Raw genomic sequence first — 17,001 nt, 5'->3', positions numbered from 1 at the left:
CAGGGTGAGAACAGGAGGGCCAGAGCTGTCTGCGGCTGGGAGGACAGACACTGCACACAGGTGTTCTTCACAAAGGCCCACAGGGCTCTTTTCCATCTGGATCTTGGGTGTCCTAGGACAAGGATGACTCGGGTCATTCCCTTAAATTCTGGAGTCTTCTGAGATTCCAGCCTTTTAAACTCCGTGGGAAGGCTCAGAGAAGTCCCAGGCCCATGTGAAATCCAGGGCCTCAGTCCTTCCATGTGGCCCAAGGAAAGAATGGTTCGTAATTGGGGCTACAGGACACCTGTCTGCTCTTCTGCAGCTGTGGCTGAGACGTGCGGGTTAGCTTCTAGAAATTGCAGAAAGTGAGACCTTGTTGGGGCACTCTGCCACTTCTTAGTTGAGCAAGTTACATAACCTTCTAGTATGTCAGTTTTCTCCTCTGTAAAACGGGGATAATTAGTGTGCCTCCCCTATTAAGAAGTGAGTTAGGAGTAAATGAATTAACAATATATGTAAAGCATTAGAGCAGTACCTGGCTCATAGTAAATGATGGCCGTTATTGTTATTTTCACTGAGATCTGAATCTCTCTGGCTTCTGACTTCGCTACCGCCCAGCACAGCTTCCCCAACAATCCCCACCCAGGTCAAGGCAACCATATAGCCCAGAGAGCCAGGTCCTGTCTCTTGGGGGCCTCATCGCAGTTGCAGCTGGGCCTGTTCCCTGGACGCCGGCAGGGGGCAGCATTGCACCATGGCTGCCCCCGCTCAGGACAGTAGGTCCAGCCTGGGAAGCTTGGCACTGAGTCCCTGGGTCCATCTCCTCTGGTCTGGCATGGTGGGCACGGGAACAGGGAGGTGGCCCTCTCTCTGCCAGGCCCGGGGCTCCTCCTTCAGGAGTCTCCCAACCCTCGGGGCACTTGTGGCTCTTTCTCTATCCCTGTGCAGCCTGGAGGTACTAGACAATGCTCTTCAGTTGGTGCACAATCTCCACATCTGTGAAATGGGGTAACAGTGCTGTGTTGCAGGGTTGCAGGGTGAGGGGCAGGAGATGTTTTAACAACCTCCATGATGGCCTTCCTTAGGGAGTAGGCTGGCCTGGGCTGTGGCCTGGCGCTTTTCTGGGTTTGTGACCAACTGAGGGAGAATGTGGCCATGAGGATGTGCATGGGGGCGTCTCTGCTCCAGGCTGTGGCTAGCTATGTGGTCCTGAAGACAGGGCTGATCTGGGCATGAGCACACCTCATTCTTGAACCTGCTTGGTGCCTTTGCTTATGCTTCCTGGAATACCTACCCCTTTCTCCTTCTTCTAACTCTGCTTAGGCTTCTCAGAAGTCCTTAACAGCCTACTAGGTCTCTCTAGGCCTGGCATCAGCTTACCTTGGCCCTTGCCAGCCCCCAAGCACAGTGCTGTCCCCACCTGTGGCTTCCCAAGTTCCCACCATCAGGCTCTGGGTCTCACACCAGAACACATGTCTTTCCCACCGTGGCCCTTAGCAGGGGACCAGGGGAGTGGCCCAGCTTCCAGTAAAGAAAGGCCCCAGCTCCATGATTCCAGTCCTGGAATCTCAGGGATCTAGCCTTTGGCTTTCCTCCCCCACAATTCCTGGAAGGCCTTGAACACTGGCCAAGGGGACCCCACCTTCACAGTCTGTGTTCACATACCTCCAGTAGATGATGGCAGATGCAGGCTTCAAGGCCACCCCTCCACCCCCCCCATCCCCCCACAGGAGCCTGGGGCCTGAAAAAACCTGCCAAAAAGCCTCAAGCTGGTGAAAGAACAATCTGTGACCCCAGTGATCAGGAATGCATATTAAAACAACTGCGAGACATAACTGTTCATGTACCAAAATGAAAAAACATTAGAAATGAATAATGCCTAATGTTGGTGGAGGTGTAGAGAAACACTGTCATAAATTTCTCGTGGAAATGTTAATTGGTTTTAAAAACTGCTTTGGAAGGCAATTTTGGAAATATGTACTAAGAGATTTAAATTATGCATAACCTTTTTAGGCATTTATCGTAAAAAATAATTGCATAAGGCCTGGAATGCATGTAAGAGTATTTTTACAGTAGCGTTAAAAAATGTCCACCAGCAAGTGACTGGTTAAGTAAAGTATGATAGATGCATGGGAGAGAGCTGTATTCAGCAAAAAATTCAAGGTTTCAGAAAACAATTTCATGGCCAGGGGAAGGGCTCGCATTAAAATGTTCATTCACTCATTAATTAATTCATTGATTTAACTAACATTTATTGAACATCTAGACATGCCAGACATTGTTCTGGATACAGAGAATAAAATCATAATGAGATTACACTATCCTTCTTGTGGGGCTTATCTTCTATAGGGGGGAGACAGACAATAAACAAGCACTAAAAAATAAAATAATTTCAGGTATGATACTTTGTCTTCTTGTATGTAAAAATTATACCTCAATAGAGAAAAGGACAGAAAGAAAAACACGATCATGTCAGCAGTTGTTATTTCAGGTTGGTGGTTATCAGTTAGGATTTGTGTTACGAACGACTGAGAACTTTACTCCAGTAGTTTAACTAGTTGAGGGCTTGACTGTTGTGTGTCCAGGGTTGAAAAAGCCCACCACTGTCATCTGGTAGCTCTGCCATCCTGGGATGAGGCTGTCAGTCTCCTGCTTGGCTTCTCAAGGTCACAAGATGGCAGTCTGTCTTTTGGATCTGCTGTTTACGTTCCAGGTCTGAAGGAAGAAAGGGGAAGGGGGAAGAGTAATGTCTTTCTCCTTCTGAGGTGCTTGCCTTTTTATTATCCAGGAGCAAAGCTTCAGCCAATGTCACTTGTTCCTTCCCTGTGGCTGCCGTATCAAATTACCACAGATGAGGCGTCTTAAGACAACAGAAATTTATTGTCACGATTCTAGAGGCCAGGAGTCTGAAATCTGGTGGGGCCATGTTCCCTCCAGAGACACTAGTGGAGAATCTGTCCTTGCCTCTTCCACCTTCTGGTGGCTGCTGGCATTTCTTGGCTTGTGGCTGCATCACTCCAATCCCTATCTCCATGGTCACATTGCTTTCTGTCTGTGTGTCCACCTCTGCTTCTCTCTCATAAGGACACATGATGGAATTCAGGGCTCACCCAGACAATCCAGGACAATCTCCTCATCCTGAGTCCTTAATTTAACCACATCTGAAGAAACAGTTTTAAATAACAAGGTCACGGGACTTCCCTGGTGGCGCGATGGTTAAGAATCCGCCTGCCAATGCAGGGGACACGGGTTCGAGCCCTGCTCCAGCTCCACATGCTGCGGAGCAACTGAGCCCGTTCACCACAACTACTGAGCCTGCGCTCTTAGCCTGCGAGCCAGAACTACTGAGCCCACGTGCCACAGCTACTGAAGCCAGTGCGCCTAGAGCCCGTGCTCCACAACAAGAGAAGCCACCGCAATGAGAAGCCCGCGCGCCGCAACGAAGAGTAGCCCCCGCTCGCTGCAAGTAGAGAAAGCCCGTGTGCAGCAACGAAGACCCAATGCAGCCAAAAATAAATAAATGAATAAAATAAATAAATAAAACACAAGGTTTATTAAAAAAAAAAAAGGTCACATTTACAGGTTCTGAGGATTGTGGCATCAATATCTTTGGGGGGACCACCTTTCAGCCTATCACACCCATTAACTGTCCAGAGATTTTGCTGTGTTGAGCCTCAGTGATCTCACCTGTAGATTGGGGATGTGAACCCTATTCTAGAGGGTCTTGTACTGATCACCAACCATATGAGCAGGTGACAGGAGGACTGGGCCTCTCTGTGGCTGAGCCCTGCCCTCCCTTCTGATCTCTGAGGGCTGTTCCCATCTCCTAGGGCAGGTTCTCCCTCCAATCCCCTTTTATCATTAATCTCCCCTGGTTCTGGAGACAGTTACAGTGAACCTGGGAGGTAAGCAAACCTTTATCCCCATCTCCAACTGATTTTTTTTCTGGCATTGCTGCTTCTCTGCAGTGAGGTGTGTGCACGGCTGCTGTACCCAGGCCTGGCACTTGGCAAGTTCAGAGTTCCCTTCCTCTCCTGGGGTCTCTCCGTGGGGCTTCTGCTCTCTCCTACTCCCTGTCATGTTTCCCCCCACCAACACGCTGGGTCTCCCTCTCTATTTTCCAGATGAATGTCTGGGAATTTAGGGACATTGCCCAAGGTTGCCCAGCATATCAGCGGTGCATCCAGGGCCTGTGCCATCTCCCCGCCTCATCTGAAGGAGCACTGGGCAGTCCCTGCTCCAAGCCGAGTCCTCAGAAGCATCCCCAGGAGGTAGCACCTTCATCCTTCGGGGTTACAGGGTGCTAAATGCGCCATGACACCCAGACAGAGAAAATCAATCACAATTTCATTTCATCATCGCATAAAAGAAGAGGTTTATAGGCAAGAAAAATTGCTTCTGGAAATGGGTGTGTCCATGAGCAGGGTGATCTGATTCATTAGGGTTTGCTTCTAGCTGGAGGCCTGGGTCTGGGGAAGAGGTTATCTGCCAGGTGAGCCAGGGCTCCAGGCAGATGTAGTTCCCCCAATCCCTGCCCCTTGGGAAAGGGGAAGCTTGGCTTTGAGAGGTTACAGGCCCACGCTGGGTAAGGGCAGCAGGGCTATACCTGACTTGGGATGGGATGCAGTGGGGTGCGTTGAGCCTCTCACATTCATTTCAGAGTGCCTGTGGTGTGCAGCTCCCAGCCCAGTGGGAGGGGTGACACTTGGGTGTCCCATCACAGACGGGAGCAGGCCGGGTCTGGGGTCCAGCAAGCCCGGGGGCCCCTCCTCACCTGTGGACATCCGCAGCCTCATCCCTCATGAGTGCAGAGGACATAGGACTGGCACAGAGTGTTATGTGTGCAGAGTCAGGATGGGTCAGCCTCCTGTGAGCTCCCTGGTGGCCAGGGGCGCAAGGGCTTCACCCCTCTGTCTTGACTGTGCATCGTGGATCAGTGGCCCTCTGGCTTCCCTAAGATGGCCACTGAGGACATGCATGTCGACATGTCTCTGGCTGCCCAGGGCCACCTCAGGCCCCTGCTCTGTAGAGACATGTCTGAAAAGTAGGGAGACTGGTCTCAGCACCTCCCACCAGGACTATTCTGGCACCTTCCATCCTGGCCCCTCCACATCTTGCTGCTTTTCTCTCTGTGTTCCCTTACATGCATCTGCCTCCATACTTTTCCTCTTGCTCTTCTCTCTGCTTGCTAAGTGCGTCATCTTCCTTAACTCAGCTCACGGGTTCAACTCAGCCTGTGCGGGGCCCACTGAGGGGCCCACTGCAGCAGGCGGCAGGGGCAGAGGCGACCATGTCCTGGGTCTGGAGCCTTGGCAGTGGCTGATGAGGGTGTGGAGGCCTGAGTTTTTCCTTGGAAAAAGGCAGGCTAGGTTTTGGTTCTCTGCTCCTTGGTCCTTCCCGGGGAATCAGGAGCTCCCCCAAGTGAAAAAGGCAGAGTTGCAGGGCCCAGGGGCCAGGGACAGAAACGACAAGCCTCCTCAGGCCTTGTAGTGGGGGACCAGGGATCCCAGCATGCAAACTGGGAAGGGCTTGGACCAGCCCTTGGGCTCAGGAGAGACTGTCAGTGCTGAGGTTTTCAAACTTTAGACTCTCAGCAGGAGAACGCTTTCCTTGCACACAATGGACTTGGCGCACACAGGTCAAGCCTGAAGGAAGTGGGGTGGGTCTAGAGCCTTGGAAGCCAGAACTTTCTCTAAAGAACACCCTGGATTCAGGCTGGGGGACACACACCTGGAGGATCACTGCTTTAGGAGGAGGCTGGGACACAGGCTGCCTGGGATGCCTGGGCCTGAGATGACTGCTCAGGGTCCTTCCTGGGAACCGGGCCTTGCCCCCTGTTGCTGTCCTTTGGCATTTAGTAATGCCTTTGTGCAAACTGCGGCCTGCCTCTTCTGCCCTTCAGAGGGACCTATGGAAGGGAGGGACCTTGCTGAACTCCAAGGGGCCAAGGGAAGTGCTGGACATCAGCATGAGAGCTCCAGATGGGCCTGAGCTGGTGTTGGGTCCTGCCACCCACCCTGCCTGGAGAGCCTGGGTCCAGGGACAAGACCTCTGAGGTTCTAGTTTGTTTTTGTGAAGGAAGCAACTTTTCACACTGGTAACTTTGTGGACTATCTTGGTTCTAAGCAGACTGCACACTCCAAACTGGGCCCCAGTTTATGGAACATATAATGGTGAAAAAGAGGGGCCCCTGCCCGGCAAAAATGAGATGTTCCTCTCTAGGAAGGACATGTTGTGTGTGATTTCCTTCCTCCTCATTAGCCTGTGGGGTGTGGTTCCAGCAAACAGAAGCCTCCTCGACAGGGCTGCCAGATGTGGCACCTGCATGTGCCATTGGCAGTGCCCTAGAAAGGGTACCTGGAAAGGGTGCGAAGGCTGGGTGTGGGTGGGGGGCCGGCATGTACTAGTGGGTCCTGCCCTGGAAGCTCCTGCAAGGTGGGTGCAGGGAGGGCACCTTCAGTCTCACTTGCCCAACCCCCAACATGGAGAAAACCCAAGACTAAATGAATAGAAAGCCTCGAATAATGGAAAGAGTGATGCAAAAGACTGCTGCCCTAGGAAATTGAAAAGTAAAAACCCATGGGGCTAACCAGAGTAAAAATAAAATAAAAAACATAATAATATAAAAGAAGATCAAATAAAATAAATACAAGCTGAGAAACAGTAAAAATGAGATGAAAGAGGTTGGCAAGAAGGGGTAAGGAAGACAAAGTAGAGATGGAAAATGAACATACAACAGAAGACCAAATGCCGAGACTGAAGGAAAGGATGAAGTAACCAATAAATGTTCGTTCTTTCTCTCTCTTTCTCTCTTTCTCTCTTTCTCTCTTTCTCTCTTTCTTTCTTTCTTTCTGAAAAACCCAGTGGGTTAATAGAGGAAAGTAGCAGTGGGATTTTTTCAGCTCAGATTCTGGCCAGCTGTGGGTTCCTTGGAGCCCATGGGTAGGGAGGGCCCAGCCCAGAATTGAAGCTGCAGGGCATTAAGCCTGGCTCCTTCTAAGATGCTGGTTGACCTCTCCCTGGTGGCGGTGGGGGACCGACCCTGGGACTTGGGTTGCCCTCTTCCTTGTGTTCTCAGGAGAGCTGGTCTTCTGTGCCATGGCCTGCAGAGAATCCTCCAGGTTGGGCTTTGGTGTGTCTTGCCAGTAGCAACCTTCATGCAGGTGTGGGCTGAATTATCTCAGAAATCCCAGGTGGGCCCTATGCTGGCGAGGGAGGAATGCAATCTTTCATGGTACAGTATCTTGTTTAATCTGGGGGCTTGCTTAAAGGAGCATGATTGGAGAGGGGGCATCTCTTCAGGGGCTGGGTAGTGGTAGTTCTACATGGAGTAGACAGCTCCCCACGGAATGTGCCCGGGCAACAGGCTCCCGTGAGTGTCAGGATTCCAGCTGGTGCTCCTCCGTCCAGTTACTGACTGGGGTGAGAAATAAGATGACAGAGAAAGGAGAGGTCTGCTTTATGGAATGAAGAAGCTTTAAGTGACGATGATCGTGACTTCCTAGTGGACCACCATATTCTCTTTGTCTTGACACTTCACCTGCAGGTTTGGTGGCAAACTACTGGCTTCCAGTAGTATTCCAGTTGAGAGTGCTGATGGGCCCAGTTTATCTCTTTGCACCCTCCCTTCCCAAGTGGAAAATGGGAATATCGTCTTCTAGTAAAATGTAGGGTGCTGAGTGCAGTGCCTGCAAATGGTAAATGCTAAATAAATACGGTTATAATTAGTATAACTGAAGATCTCTTTAGAAAAAGCAATCACCTGTGTTGGCTGAACTCTGTGCAAATGAAGGATTTATTGACCCAGTTTTAATTTCTGTGAATACATCTTTGTGTAGTAAGGAGCAAACCAAGAGGACTGAGTCCTGGGTGCAGCAACTCACCTGGTGCCTTGGGTAAGTTACTCCTTTCTCTGAGCCTCGGTTTTCCCCTCTGTAAAATGGGTTTGTATCATATGACCCAGAGATTGCTAATCTCTCTTCTCCAGTCAGGTTATTGGAGTCAGGGTGAACTTGTTCATCAGGTAGAGTTGCTTGCCCGGGAGCCTGGATTGGGGGAGGCAGCTTTTACAGCCCCAGAGGTTATCAGGATCTAAAGGGACTGGGCTGGCTAGGATCAATAAGTAATTAAGGTTTTGATGAATCTGATAAAGCCCCAATAAGCCAATGTCCTTGGAAGCTGGTAATCCCAACTTCAGGTGGCAGAGAGGATTAAAATAGTCTTGCCTAGAGGTAAACAGGCCTAGGGCCCCAGTGATCTCTGGGTTTGCCTCCCAGCTCTAGTAGAAATGGGACCTGTGCAGAGTATCCTTCCTGGCCAGTCAAGGTATATCTAGGCCATTCCAGTCTGGTAGGGAAAACTGGCTTGGCTTGGAAGTATAAGAGGATGAGCATTAAGAGATGAGCATCTTGGGATGGTGAAGGACCCCACACTGTTGGAAATGGAGGGGAAGGTGGTACCCAGGAGAGGAGCTTCCAGGGGAATGCCAACCTGTGTCATAGCCCTCAGGTCCCAAACTAGAGGGACCTCATCATCCAGATTAGAAACTGATAGAACTCTCCCCCAAACTATGTGTGTTTCTAGGTTGACTTCTTAATATTTGGAAGGGGGCCTTGAGACTTGTTTCACTGTAATAATGCTGCCACTACCTAGCATAATAAATATCCAGAAAAACTTCTAACTGGGTTACAAGTATCACACGTCTACTTTACTAACATACTACAGGTGTCCCAACAAGTGTGTTTGGGGATCCCTGACCCTGTGGCCCTTGACCTCAGATTTGAGCCCCTACAGGGTGAACATACCACCATCCTTCCCAGGAGGAGACAGTCTCCATAGGAACCAAACTGTTACATAATAAAACCCATTCTTTATTTCCCTTCTTTCTATAACTTTTCAGCCAGTGAACGGTAGAATTTCCAGGGAGTGAGAATGGAGGCATGGGGGGTTTGTAGAGCCCGGGAGGGGTGTGTTTTACAATTCAAGGCCCCTAAGATGGATTTCTTGAGGAAGTGCCTTTGTGTGGGCACCACACCCAGCTGGACAGCCCAGCCTCCTTCAGGCGTGGTCATTCCTCTCCTCTTGCCTGTGGCCCCTTCATCCTGGAAGTCACCTTGCCAGCCCATGTGGTTCCCTGCTGTTTCTCCAACCCAGCTTCTCCTCTCCCCTAGGTTCCCCCTGCGGCCCCACCAGCCATTGCAAGGGCTGCCTCACTGTTCTCCAAGCCTGCACTGTCCCCCTCTGCACAGCCTCCTCCCACACCTTTCCAAACTAAAATTTGCCAGTGACTTCTGTGGCGGGCAGCTTGGGACACACACATACGCGAGCGTGTGCACACACACACACACACACAGACACACTCACACTAAATTCTTTTTCTTCCTATCTTGGCTAGCTAACCAGCATTCAATGCCTGGAAGCCTCCCTTCCTTCTCCCTTGGTAACCTCCACTCAGCCTTTAGAACTGTCACCTCCTCCACCAAACTATCCTCTGGCTCTTCCTCCCAGGCTGGGTCACAGCCCAGAACGCGCCTGTGCATACATAGCTTATTCAGGGTCCTTGCCACGTCTTTTAATGATCTGTTTAGGTGTCTGCCTCTCCTCTGAGCGGGGAGTTCCAGGTAAGGTCTGTTGCTGAGTCTCTCTGAATCCCTCACGTCTTGTGCACGGCCCTGATCAAGGCAGGGGCCTTGGGGCGCGGGCCAACGACAGGGCCAAGGGGCGCTCCCGGGCTCGCGGAAGTGGCCCCTTGCACTAGGCTCTGCCAGGCGCGCCCGGACCGAGCTTCCGCGGAATCCCGGTCCGGGAAGGCTCAGCTGTCTTCCTGAAATCTTGGGTGTGCCACGTGGAGCCCAGTCTGGAACTTGTTGTGTGTGTGGGGGGCAGGGTGGCTAGGCGTCAGGCCTGCCACTTCCACCCAGGCTGGAGCCCAAACAGCTTAACGATACATCTGGTGGTGGCTGGCCGGAGGCATTCCCAGAGCGGTGGAGAGAACCCCGTTCTGCGCTGGCCGCGAGGAGCCAGCTCTTCGCCCTGGGCTCGCGCGTAAAGGCTCCGTGCAGAGTCGGAGTCTGAGCACGCCGGCCGCTTAGAAAGCTCCTCACGTCCAGGCGCCGCGGTCACGGATGCGCCGGTTTCCGGCCATGAATTGGGCTTCAGAGTGCGAGCCGCCTGCCCGACTCCCGGCTGAGCCCGAGGCCGCGGGGTGGGGGATGGGCGCCCGCCAATGTCGGTGGGGCCAGCTAGGGTTGGAGCCCGAGGCCGCGCCTCTGCTCCGCGACGTCTGGCCGCGGCGGGTCCCTTTTGGCTCCCCTTGCGTCTCGGTGCCTGGCTCAGTGCCCGGCCCGGTCTCTCTCCCGGCTACCCCTGGCCCGTCTCCTAGAGGAGCTCTCTGCCCAGGGCGTCATGGCCCAAGACGCAAGGCGGCTGAGGTTGGCGGGGGCCAGGGGGCTCCGGGAACCCTCGAGGGCAGTCGGAGGCCGACCCTTCTCCATCCTCTGGTCCCTGGCGAACGGGGGGCACGAGGCCCAGGGCCGCCAAGTCTCTGCGCGCCGCAGCCCCGGCCGGTCCCCATCGCTCTGCGGGCCTCCGAGCGTCCCTCGGGCTGGAAGCGCTGAGCACCCGGCGCCCCCTCCGAGCCGCGAGCGGGAGAGCGCCGCGCTGCGAGGCAGAGGCTCCGCAGTCACGTGGTCGAGAGGAGGGCGGAGGGGAGGGAGGCGGGCAGGGAGGGGAGGGGAGCGGAGTCGAGGGGGAGGAGGAGGGGAGGGGGCGTCCTCCGCAGTTCGGCTCCTCGCCGGGGCTCAGACACACAGCTAGCCTGGAGCCGCCGCCACCGCCGCCGCCGCCTCCGCCGCCTCCGAAGCCTCCAGAGCCGCGGGGAGCGCCGCTGCCGCCGCCGCCGCCGCGGGCCGCCCCCGCCGCGCCGGCCTGGGCTCGGGCCGCCAGCGCCGCCGCAGCCACCAGCGGAGCGGGAGCCCAACAGCGCTGGGCTGGGCTGGACTGGGGCGGGCGCAGGGCGCAGGGGCGGGCGCGCGGGGAAAGACGCACGGGCGGGCTTCGCTCTCCCGGGGAGCGGCCCGGGACTGCACCCGGACCGGCGCCTCCCCGCTCCGCGCTGCCCTCGGCCTCGCCCCGGGCCCGGGCGGATGAGCCGCGCGCCCGGGGGACATGGAAGCGCTGACGCTGTGGCTTCTCCCCTGGATATGCCAGTGCGTGTCGGTGCGGGCCGACTCCATCATCCACATCGGTGAGCGCGGCGGGCGCGGGGCCGAGGCTGGGCGGGGGCCCCAGCGGCGCGGGGGGTGCGCGGCGTCCAAACTTGGCTGTTCCCTGGGCCGAGGGGCTCGGCGGACGGTGCTCCCCCGAAGGGCCGCTCCGCGCCGCCCCGCGGAGATGTGCACGGGCCGCGCCGCGCTCCCGCGGGCTCCCGCTGCTCCCCGGGGCTCCAATCCCCGCCTCGGGGCCCCGCGGCCTCTGCCGACACTTAGGGCTGCGGCTGCGGGAAATCCGGGGCTAGGCGCAAGTCCAGACCCGCGCCCCTGGCGGGGCCGTCGGCGGGGTAGGGCCAGCCCTTAGGCGCAGCTCAGAGCAGCGGGCGCCGAAGGCGGGCAGGGCCCGGGGTCTCGCCAAGTTGGCAGGGCAGGATTCAAGAGGCCCGACCGGAACCGTGCGTGAATGTGGGTGGGTGGGTGTTGTCAGCGTGTGTCTCTGTGTGCGCTTGTGGCTCCGTGTTGGTGTCACTGCGAGAGGGCGTTGGGGTGTATGGGGCCATCAGAGCCTGTGTTGGTGCGTGCATGACTGTCAGCCTGTTAGAGTGGACACAGTGTCTGCCTGTTTCTCTGATGTGTGTCTGTGTACCTCTCTGTATATGTGTGTGTGTATGTGTGTGTGTGTGTGTGTGTATCTGGCTGTGGCGACAGCAGCCCAATCCTGGACAGTCCCAGAGTTTCCTACGGCCCAGGTCTTGGGGGCCGGCACATGGTCTGGGTGGTGGGAATCAGGGAAGAAGCCTGGGCCGTGGTGTGGTGTGTGGGGGGAGTGTGTGCGCGCGCGCTGAGCGGGAAGAGACTGATGGAGGGAGAGAACCGGCAGAGGAGAGAAGATGATATAGAGAGGAGGAGGGGGCTTGTCGCTGTTGGGGAGTGTGTGGGAGTTGGTAGCAGCAGGGGAGAAATCCCAGGAAGTTGGTACGGGCTGGGGGACTGACAGAGGTTGCTTTTGGGGAGCCCGTCTGCAGTCGCTTTTCCGGAAGTTGGGAAAGACCAGCGAGCCCAGAGAGTCTGGGGGGTTGGGAGGTGTGAGAAGGCAGGGATGATGGGACAGGCGAGGCCGGGGTGTGATGGGTGGTCAGGGACTAGGCCTGGGCTTGGTGCGCTGCAATCCCCCTGCAGGAGTCAGGGGCCGGGGCCAAACCTGCTTCCCAATGGTGGTGGAGGTTGGCGGGGGGGGGGGGGCGCTTGGGTCTCGCGGTCAGCATTGCGGCTCTGGGTGTAGCATGGAACGGGACCTCCCTCCTCCTGCCCAGCCCCCAACTCGGGGAATCACTGGGCCCAGCCCTGGGACTGTGGTGACCCTCAGGGCCTGGTGAGGGGGAGGACTCCGGAGTTGTCCAGGCTGCAGGGCCAGGTTCGGTGAGTCCCACCGATCTCGGCTTCAAGTGCTGAGAGTCGGCCACGGCGGTGCTAAGAGCGCAAAGGGCCAGCTGGAGGCCACCCCAGAGGAGCTGTTCATGGTTCTAGAAAGCCCTTTCAAGAGCGGCTCCTTCTGGGCTCCTCAGCCCTGCTGGGTTAGAAGGCAAAGGGTCTAGGGACATCCTCCTACCCACCCACCCCTATCGTACACGGCAGGAGAAAAAGTGGGGAGGGATGGAAAGCAGGAGGCAGAGCCCAGGGAGCCAGGCTGGGACTGAGCTGCCTGTGTGCCTGATCGGTTATCAAAGGCCCCTGCGTAAAGAAGCCCCCTGGCATAGGAGAGCCACTGTGGACCTGCTTGCTTAGCTCTTTGCAGAGGGTGGTGCGCAGGGCAGAAGGAAGTCATTGTTCCATTTTGGGATTGGGGCTGGGGACACTTGCCTGCAGGGGAACTTTGTGGCTCCTGGGATAGGACTCATGGGGCCATGTCAGGGCATTTAGGTGCTGCCTGAGGTCACAACAGCTTGGCTCAGTCCATTATGTGGGGCATGGTTGATACATGACGTGGTTTGGTTGTGAGACACTTGTGTGACCTGGTGGCAGCATATGCCATATGCATGTGTAACTCATGTCGACTGTGTTGGAATATTTGGGGGGTGTGTTTCTGTGTTGGGGGACTGAGGAGAGCCTTAAACTCTCCTGTCAGGCTGAAACCGCAGCCCAGAAGTCCTGCCACCTGGCAACCTGCAGTCCTGCCAGCACCGTGACCAGAGGGCCAAGGCTGGGGTAGGGGTGGGGTGGGGAAGAGGCCCCCTCTAGGCCTATAGCCTTGACCCCTCCTCTCCTCCAGGTGCCATCTTCGAGGAGAACGCGGCCAAGGACGACAGGGTGTTCCAGCTGGCCGTATCCGACCTGAGCCTCAACGATGACATCCTGCAGAGCGAGAAGATCACCTACTCCATCAAGGTCATCGAGGCCAACAATCCTTTCCAGGCCGTGCAGGAAGGTGAGTGGCTGGCCGCCATGCCCAGGGCTAATAGGGCGGGGGCCTGCCAGCAGCGCTGGAGCCCTGCAGGGTCGCGAAGGGCTGGGCCACGCAGGGTTCCCTGTGTGCCTGGGCAGTCACGGTGCCGCGCACGGTGCGCGCTCCCTCCCCGGCCCACCAAAGCAGTGGTGCGGGAGTGCCTTGCGCTGCGGGGCTGGAGCGGAGAGCTTGTGAGCGGGGAGCTGGGCTCCTTGCGGGGCGTGTCTCGGGCTTGTACGGCTCCTTTCCAGCTGGGTGGGCGCGTCTATGAGCCGCGCAGGCGTGTGTGGCTTAGGGCTGTCTGTGTTGTTTGAGTGTGGGTGGGTGTGTCTTCGAGCAGGGTACCTGTGTTGGTGCACCTCCCCTGACCTGGATGGGCCAATGTCTTCTTCGCTATCAACCGAGGAGCGAGGAGCGTGTGGCGCCCAAGCCTGTGAATGCGCAGCATCTCTCGCCTCGAGGCCGCTCTGTGCCTCGGCTGGCTGGCGTTTCTCGGCCGGCGGCGCTCCTCCTCCGGGTTTGGAGGAGCCGTTCTCCCTCGCGGTCCCCGCCGTGGGCGGAGGCGTCCCCGCCCGGGCCGAAGGTGGGCGCTGTTTGACCAGAAAAGCAGCGGAGTTGGGCCAGGCCAGGCTGCGGGGAAATCCTAGCCCGCGCCTGGGCCGCCGTGGTCCGCAAACTCGGCCCGCAGGCAGAGGCAACAAGTGCGAGGCTAAGCGCAGAAGCCCCCTCTGCCCTTCCCTCCTCTCTCATTCGCTCACCTCCCACTTGGCTTGAGCCTGGGCTCTGGGCCTCAGGTATCTCTCCCACGATGCCTGCTTCCTCATCAGAGACTAAGGCTTTCACTGCCCCTGATATCTGCCTGGCCCAGGGCCCCTTTCCTCTCCTCTGCCCCCATATCCATGGTTTCTCCTAGTTCCATATATCCAAGGCTTTGACTCTGAGGCCCTCGCCCAGGAGTATTGAGGACAGAGGCCACAGCTGGTGGCCGGAATTCCTCCCAGGAGGAACGGACAGGACAGTAGGTCGGTGTAGGGAGGAGGTGGGCTGGCTGAGGGCTCCAGGCAAGTTACCCTCGCCCCGCCCCTGGGCCCAGAGCCCTCCTCTGGCTCTAGGTTATATGTTGGCTGCTGGTTTTCTTGTATCTCCAAGGATAGGGTGACTCAGTGAAGGCTCTGGTCTGGGTGCAGAAGGTCAGAACTGGTGCTGGGGAGAACTTGGTGCTGGAAGGAAGTTTTGGGGAGTCTGCTATTCTTGCAGAGGAGGGAGAAGGCCCAGCTCTGGGCCCTGAAAGTCCAAGGATGTCTTGAGGTAGTTGTGAAAACCTGGAGGTCTGGATGTGTTTTGGGGGTGGTGGTGAGTGGGGTGAGACTGGTGTTGTCTGTCAGGGGAGCTGCCACTCCCAGCCCTGGCAGAGGTCTGACATTCATTGAGGTACGAGGGAAGGAATCCCTGTCCTTCTTTGCTGTCTGATCATGTCCTACCTGCAGTCCCTGCCCCCACATGCCCTGCCCTTGGACTTTTTTTTCAGTGTACCCTCATCACAACTGTTGCATGTGCTTGGGGTGGGCTCTAGCCAGGGGAGGGTGGGACCTCCTTAGGCAGGGATGACCCTAGCTGGGGTGCGGATCTGTGGTGACACAGGCTTTTCCAGTTACATGCCACAGTTTTCACAATGCCTCACGCTCCCTTGACACTGTCCCCATACACTCGTCTCTGTGGACATTCATTCTTTGTGCTTGGGAGCTGAGGATGCAGCTGGGGAGCACCTGTTTCCTGCCCCAGGGAGCTCACAGTGTGGTAGGGATGCCGCCTGTGTTTGCCATGGCAGTTTGGTGCTTCCACCTTCTCTGTTGACATACCTTGTTTCCATTGACTTCCCCTCCGCTGTGTTGACTATTCCATGCTTATTCATTTTGCTCCAAATGATGCCCATTGGCCCCCCTGCCCCCCTCCAGCAGCAGGTCCCCAGAGACTGAAGCTAATGCTCTTGCCCGGGGTTACAGTCTCAGGCAGGTAACACACATGGGTGAACTGGGCAGCTGGGCCTGGAAGAACCTGAAATGTGGGGTCTGGAGAGGTCATCTCTGTCAAAAGGAGGGGCTGTTCCATAGCTTCAGCTGACTTTACCATTTGGGAATGAAAATCCTAGTGTTATAAATGGGCTGATTTTTTTTTTTTTTTTTTAAAGAGGAGCCCCAAATCTGGACTTTAACGTAAAACCTGATTTCTAACTGTTCTCGACGAATCAAACAATTTGAACAACACAGTACAAGCCAAATAAAACAGAGCTTTGGGCCGTTCAGCCTTCAAGCCCTAATGCAACTTTGTTCTGGAGACATAGGGCTCTACCCAGGGGCCTTTTCTGGGTCTCAGTTTCTCTATTTTTATAACTGGAAGAATGTCTCAGGCTCCAAGCGTGGCAGGCTGACACAGTCTTGGAAGGGTGTGAGTGAGTGTGTGCGTACATCCAGAACTAGAGAATTAGAAGCTGATGGCTGACAGTTGTCCAGGTGAAGGAATACTGACCAGGTGGTGTTGGGCTACCCTCTGCCCAGAGGGCGTGTGCGGGTTAAAGTTGGCATGCTTTCAACTGATCAGCCGCGTGGGCAGAAATTCACATTGTTATCCCATGACCTTTTGAAGCCCTGGGATGTTACCAGGGATGGGACTCCTCGAGAGCCTCAGGGAGTACAGAGCAGGGCACAGAGGCTCCTCCTCCCTGGCCTGAGGCTTGGCGCAGCAGGCGCTCAGCTGGCCGGGTGTCCTTCCTTCTGTGCTCTGTGGGGTGCTGTCCATCCCGTGGCTTAGCCCTGCCTGATAGATATCTCATCTCTCTCGGCCCTACTTCATAGATATCTCATCTCTCTCCTGGGCTTGGACAGTCACAGCAGCAGGACATGGGTGGTAGATACAGCTCGGATGGGAAAGGAAAGGACTTCTTGGCTGGGGCAAAGGCAGACTGGGCTTCAGTCTCCATCATGGACTGGGCGAGCTCCCAATGACACCCCCCCCCCCCCGCACCCCCGAGGCGGAATTGGGATTGAAGTGATGCTGCCCCATTTTGACTTGAGAGGTAGCACCATGCAGCAATAAGAGCATAGTTCTTGGAGTCCAAGAAACTGGGTTCAAATCTTGCTTGCCTCACGTGCAGTGTGATTTTGGAAGAGGCCTGGCCCTGTTTTGAGCTTCTGTTCACATATCTGTTGAAAGGGAACAATCACAGTACCTGCCTCCTGGAATTATTGTGAGGATTAAATGAGATGAGACATGTATGAATTGTCTGCAGAGGGCCTGCAGTAGGTGTTCAGTAAACATGAATTCCCTCTCCATTTCTTGACCAACTGTGAATCCATCTCAGCTTCTCCT

General features: G+C 55.8%; 1 protein-coding gene across 1 annotated transcript in view; it reads left to right on the top strand.

Moving 5' to 3' along the window:
* The first annotated feature begins 10,966 nt into the window (after positions 1–10,966).
* Positions 10,967–17,001, top strand: part of LOC149747256 (glutamate receptor ionotropic, delta-1-like) — a 130,322-nt gene continuing 124,287 nt past the window's right edge. Inside the window, exons 1-2 of the mRNA XM_089897345.1 lie at positions 10,967–11,227; positions 13,462–13,617. Coding sequence (XP_089753471.1) covers positions 11,149–11,227; positions 13,462–13,617 — 235 coding nt within the window. The 5' untranslated portion in view covers positions 10,967–11,148. The remainder of the gene's footprint in view (positions 11,228–13,461; positions 13,618–17,001) is intronic.

Source organism: Delphinapterus leucas, chromosome 16 (assembly GCF_059928025.1).
Source record: "Delphinapterus leucas isolate spDelLeu-1000000601 "Yukka" chromosome 16, BTC_Dleu_Yukka2, whole genome shotgun sequence".
Taxonomy (NCBI): domain Eukaryota; kingdom Metazoa; phylum Chordata; class Mammalia; order Artiodactyla; family Monodontidae; genus Delphinapterus; species Delphinapterus leucas.
Note: the sequence above shows the minus strand (reverse complement) of the source record. Positions and strands in the feature narration are given on the sequence as shown.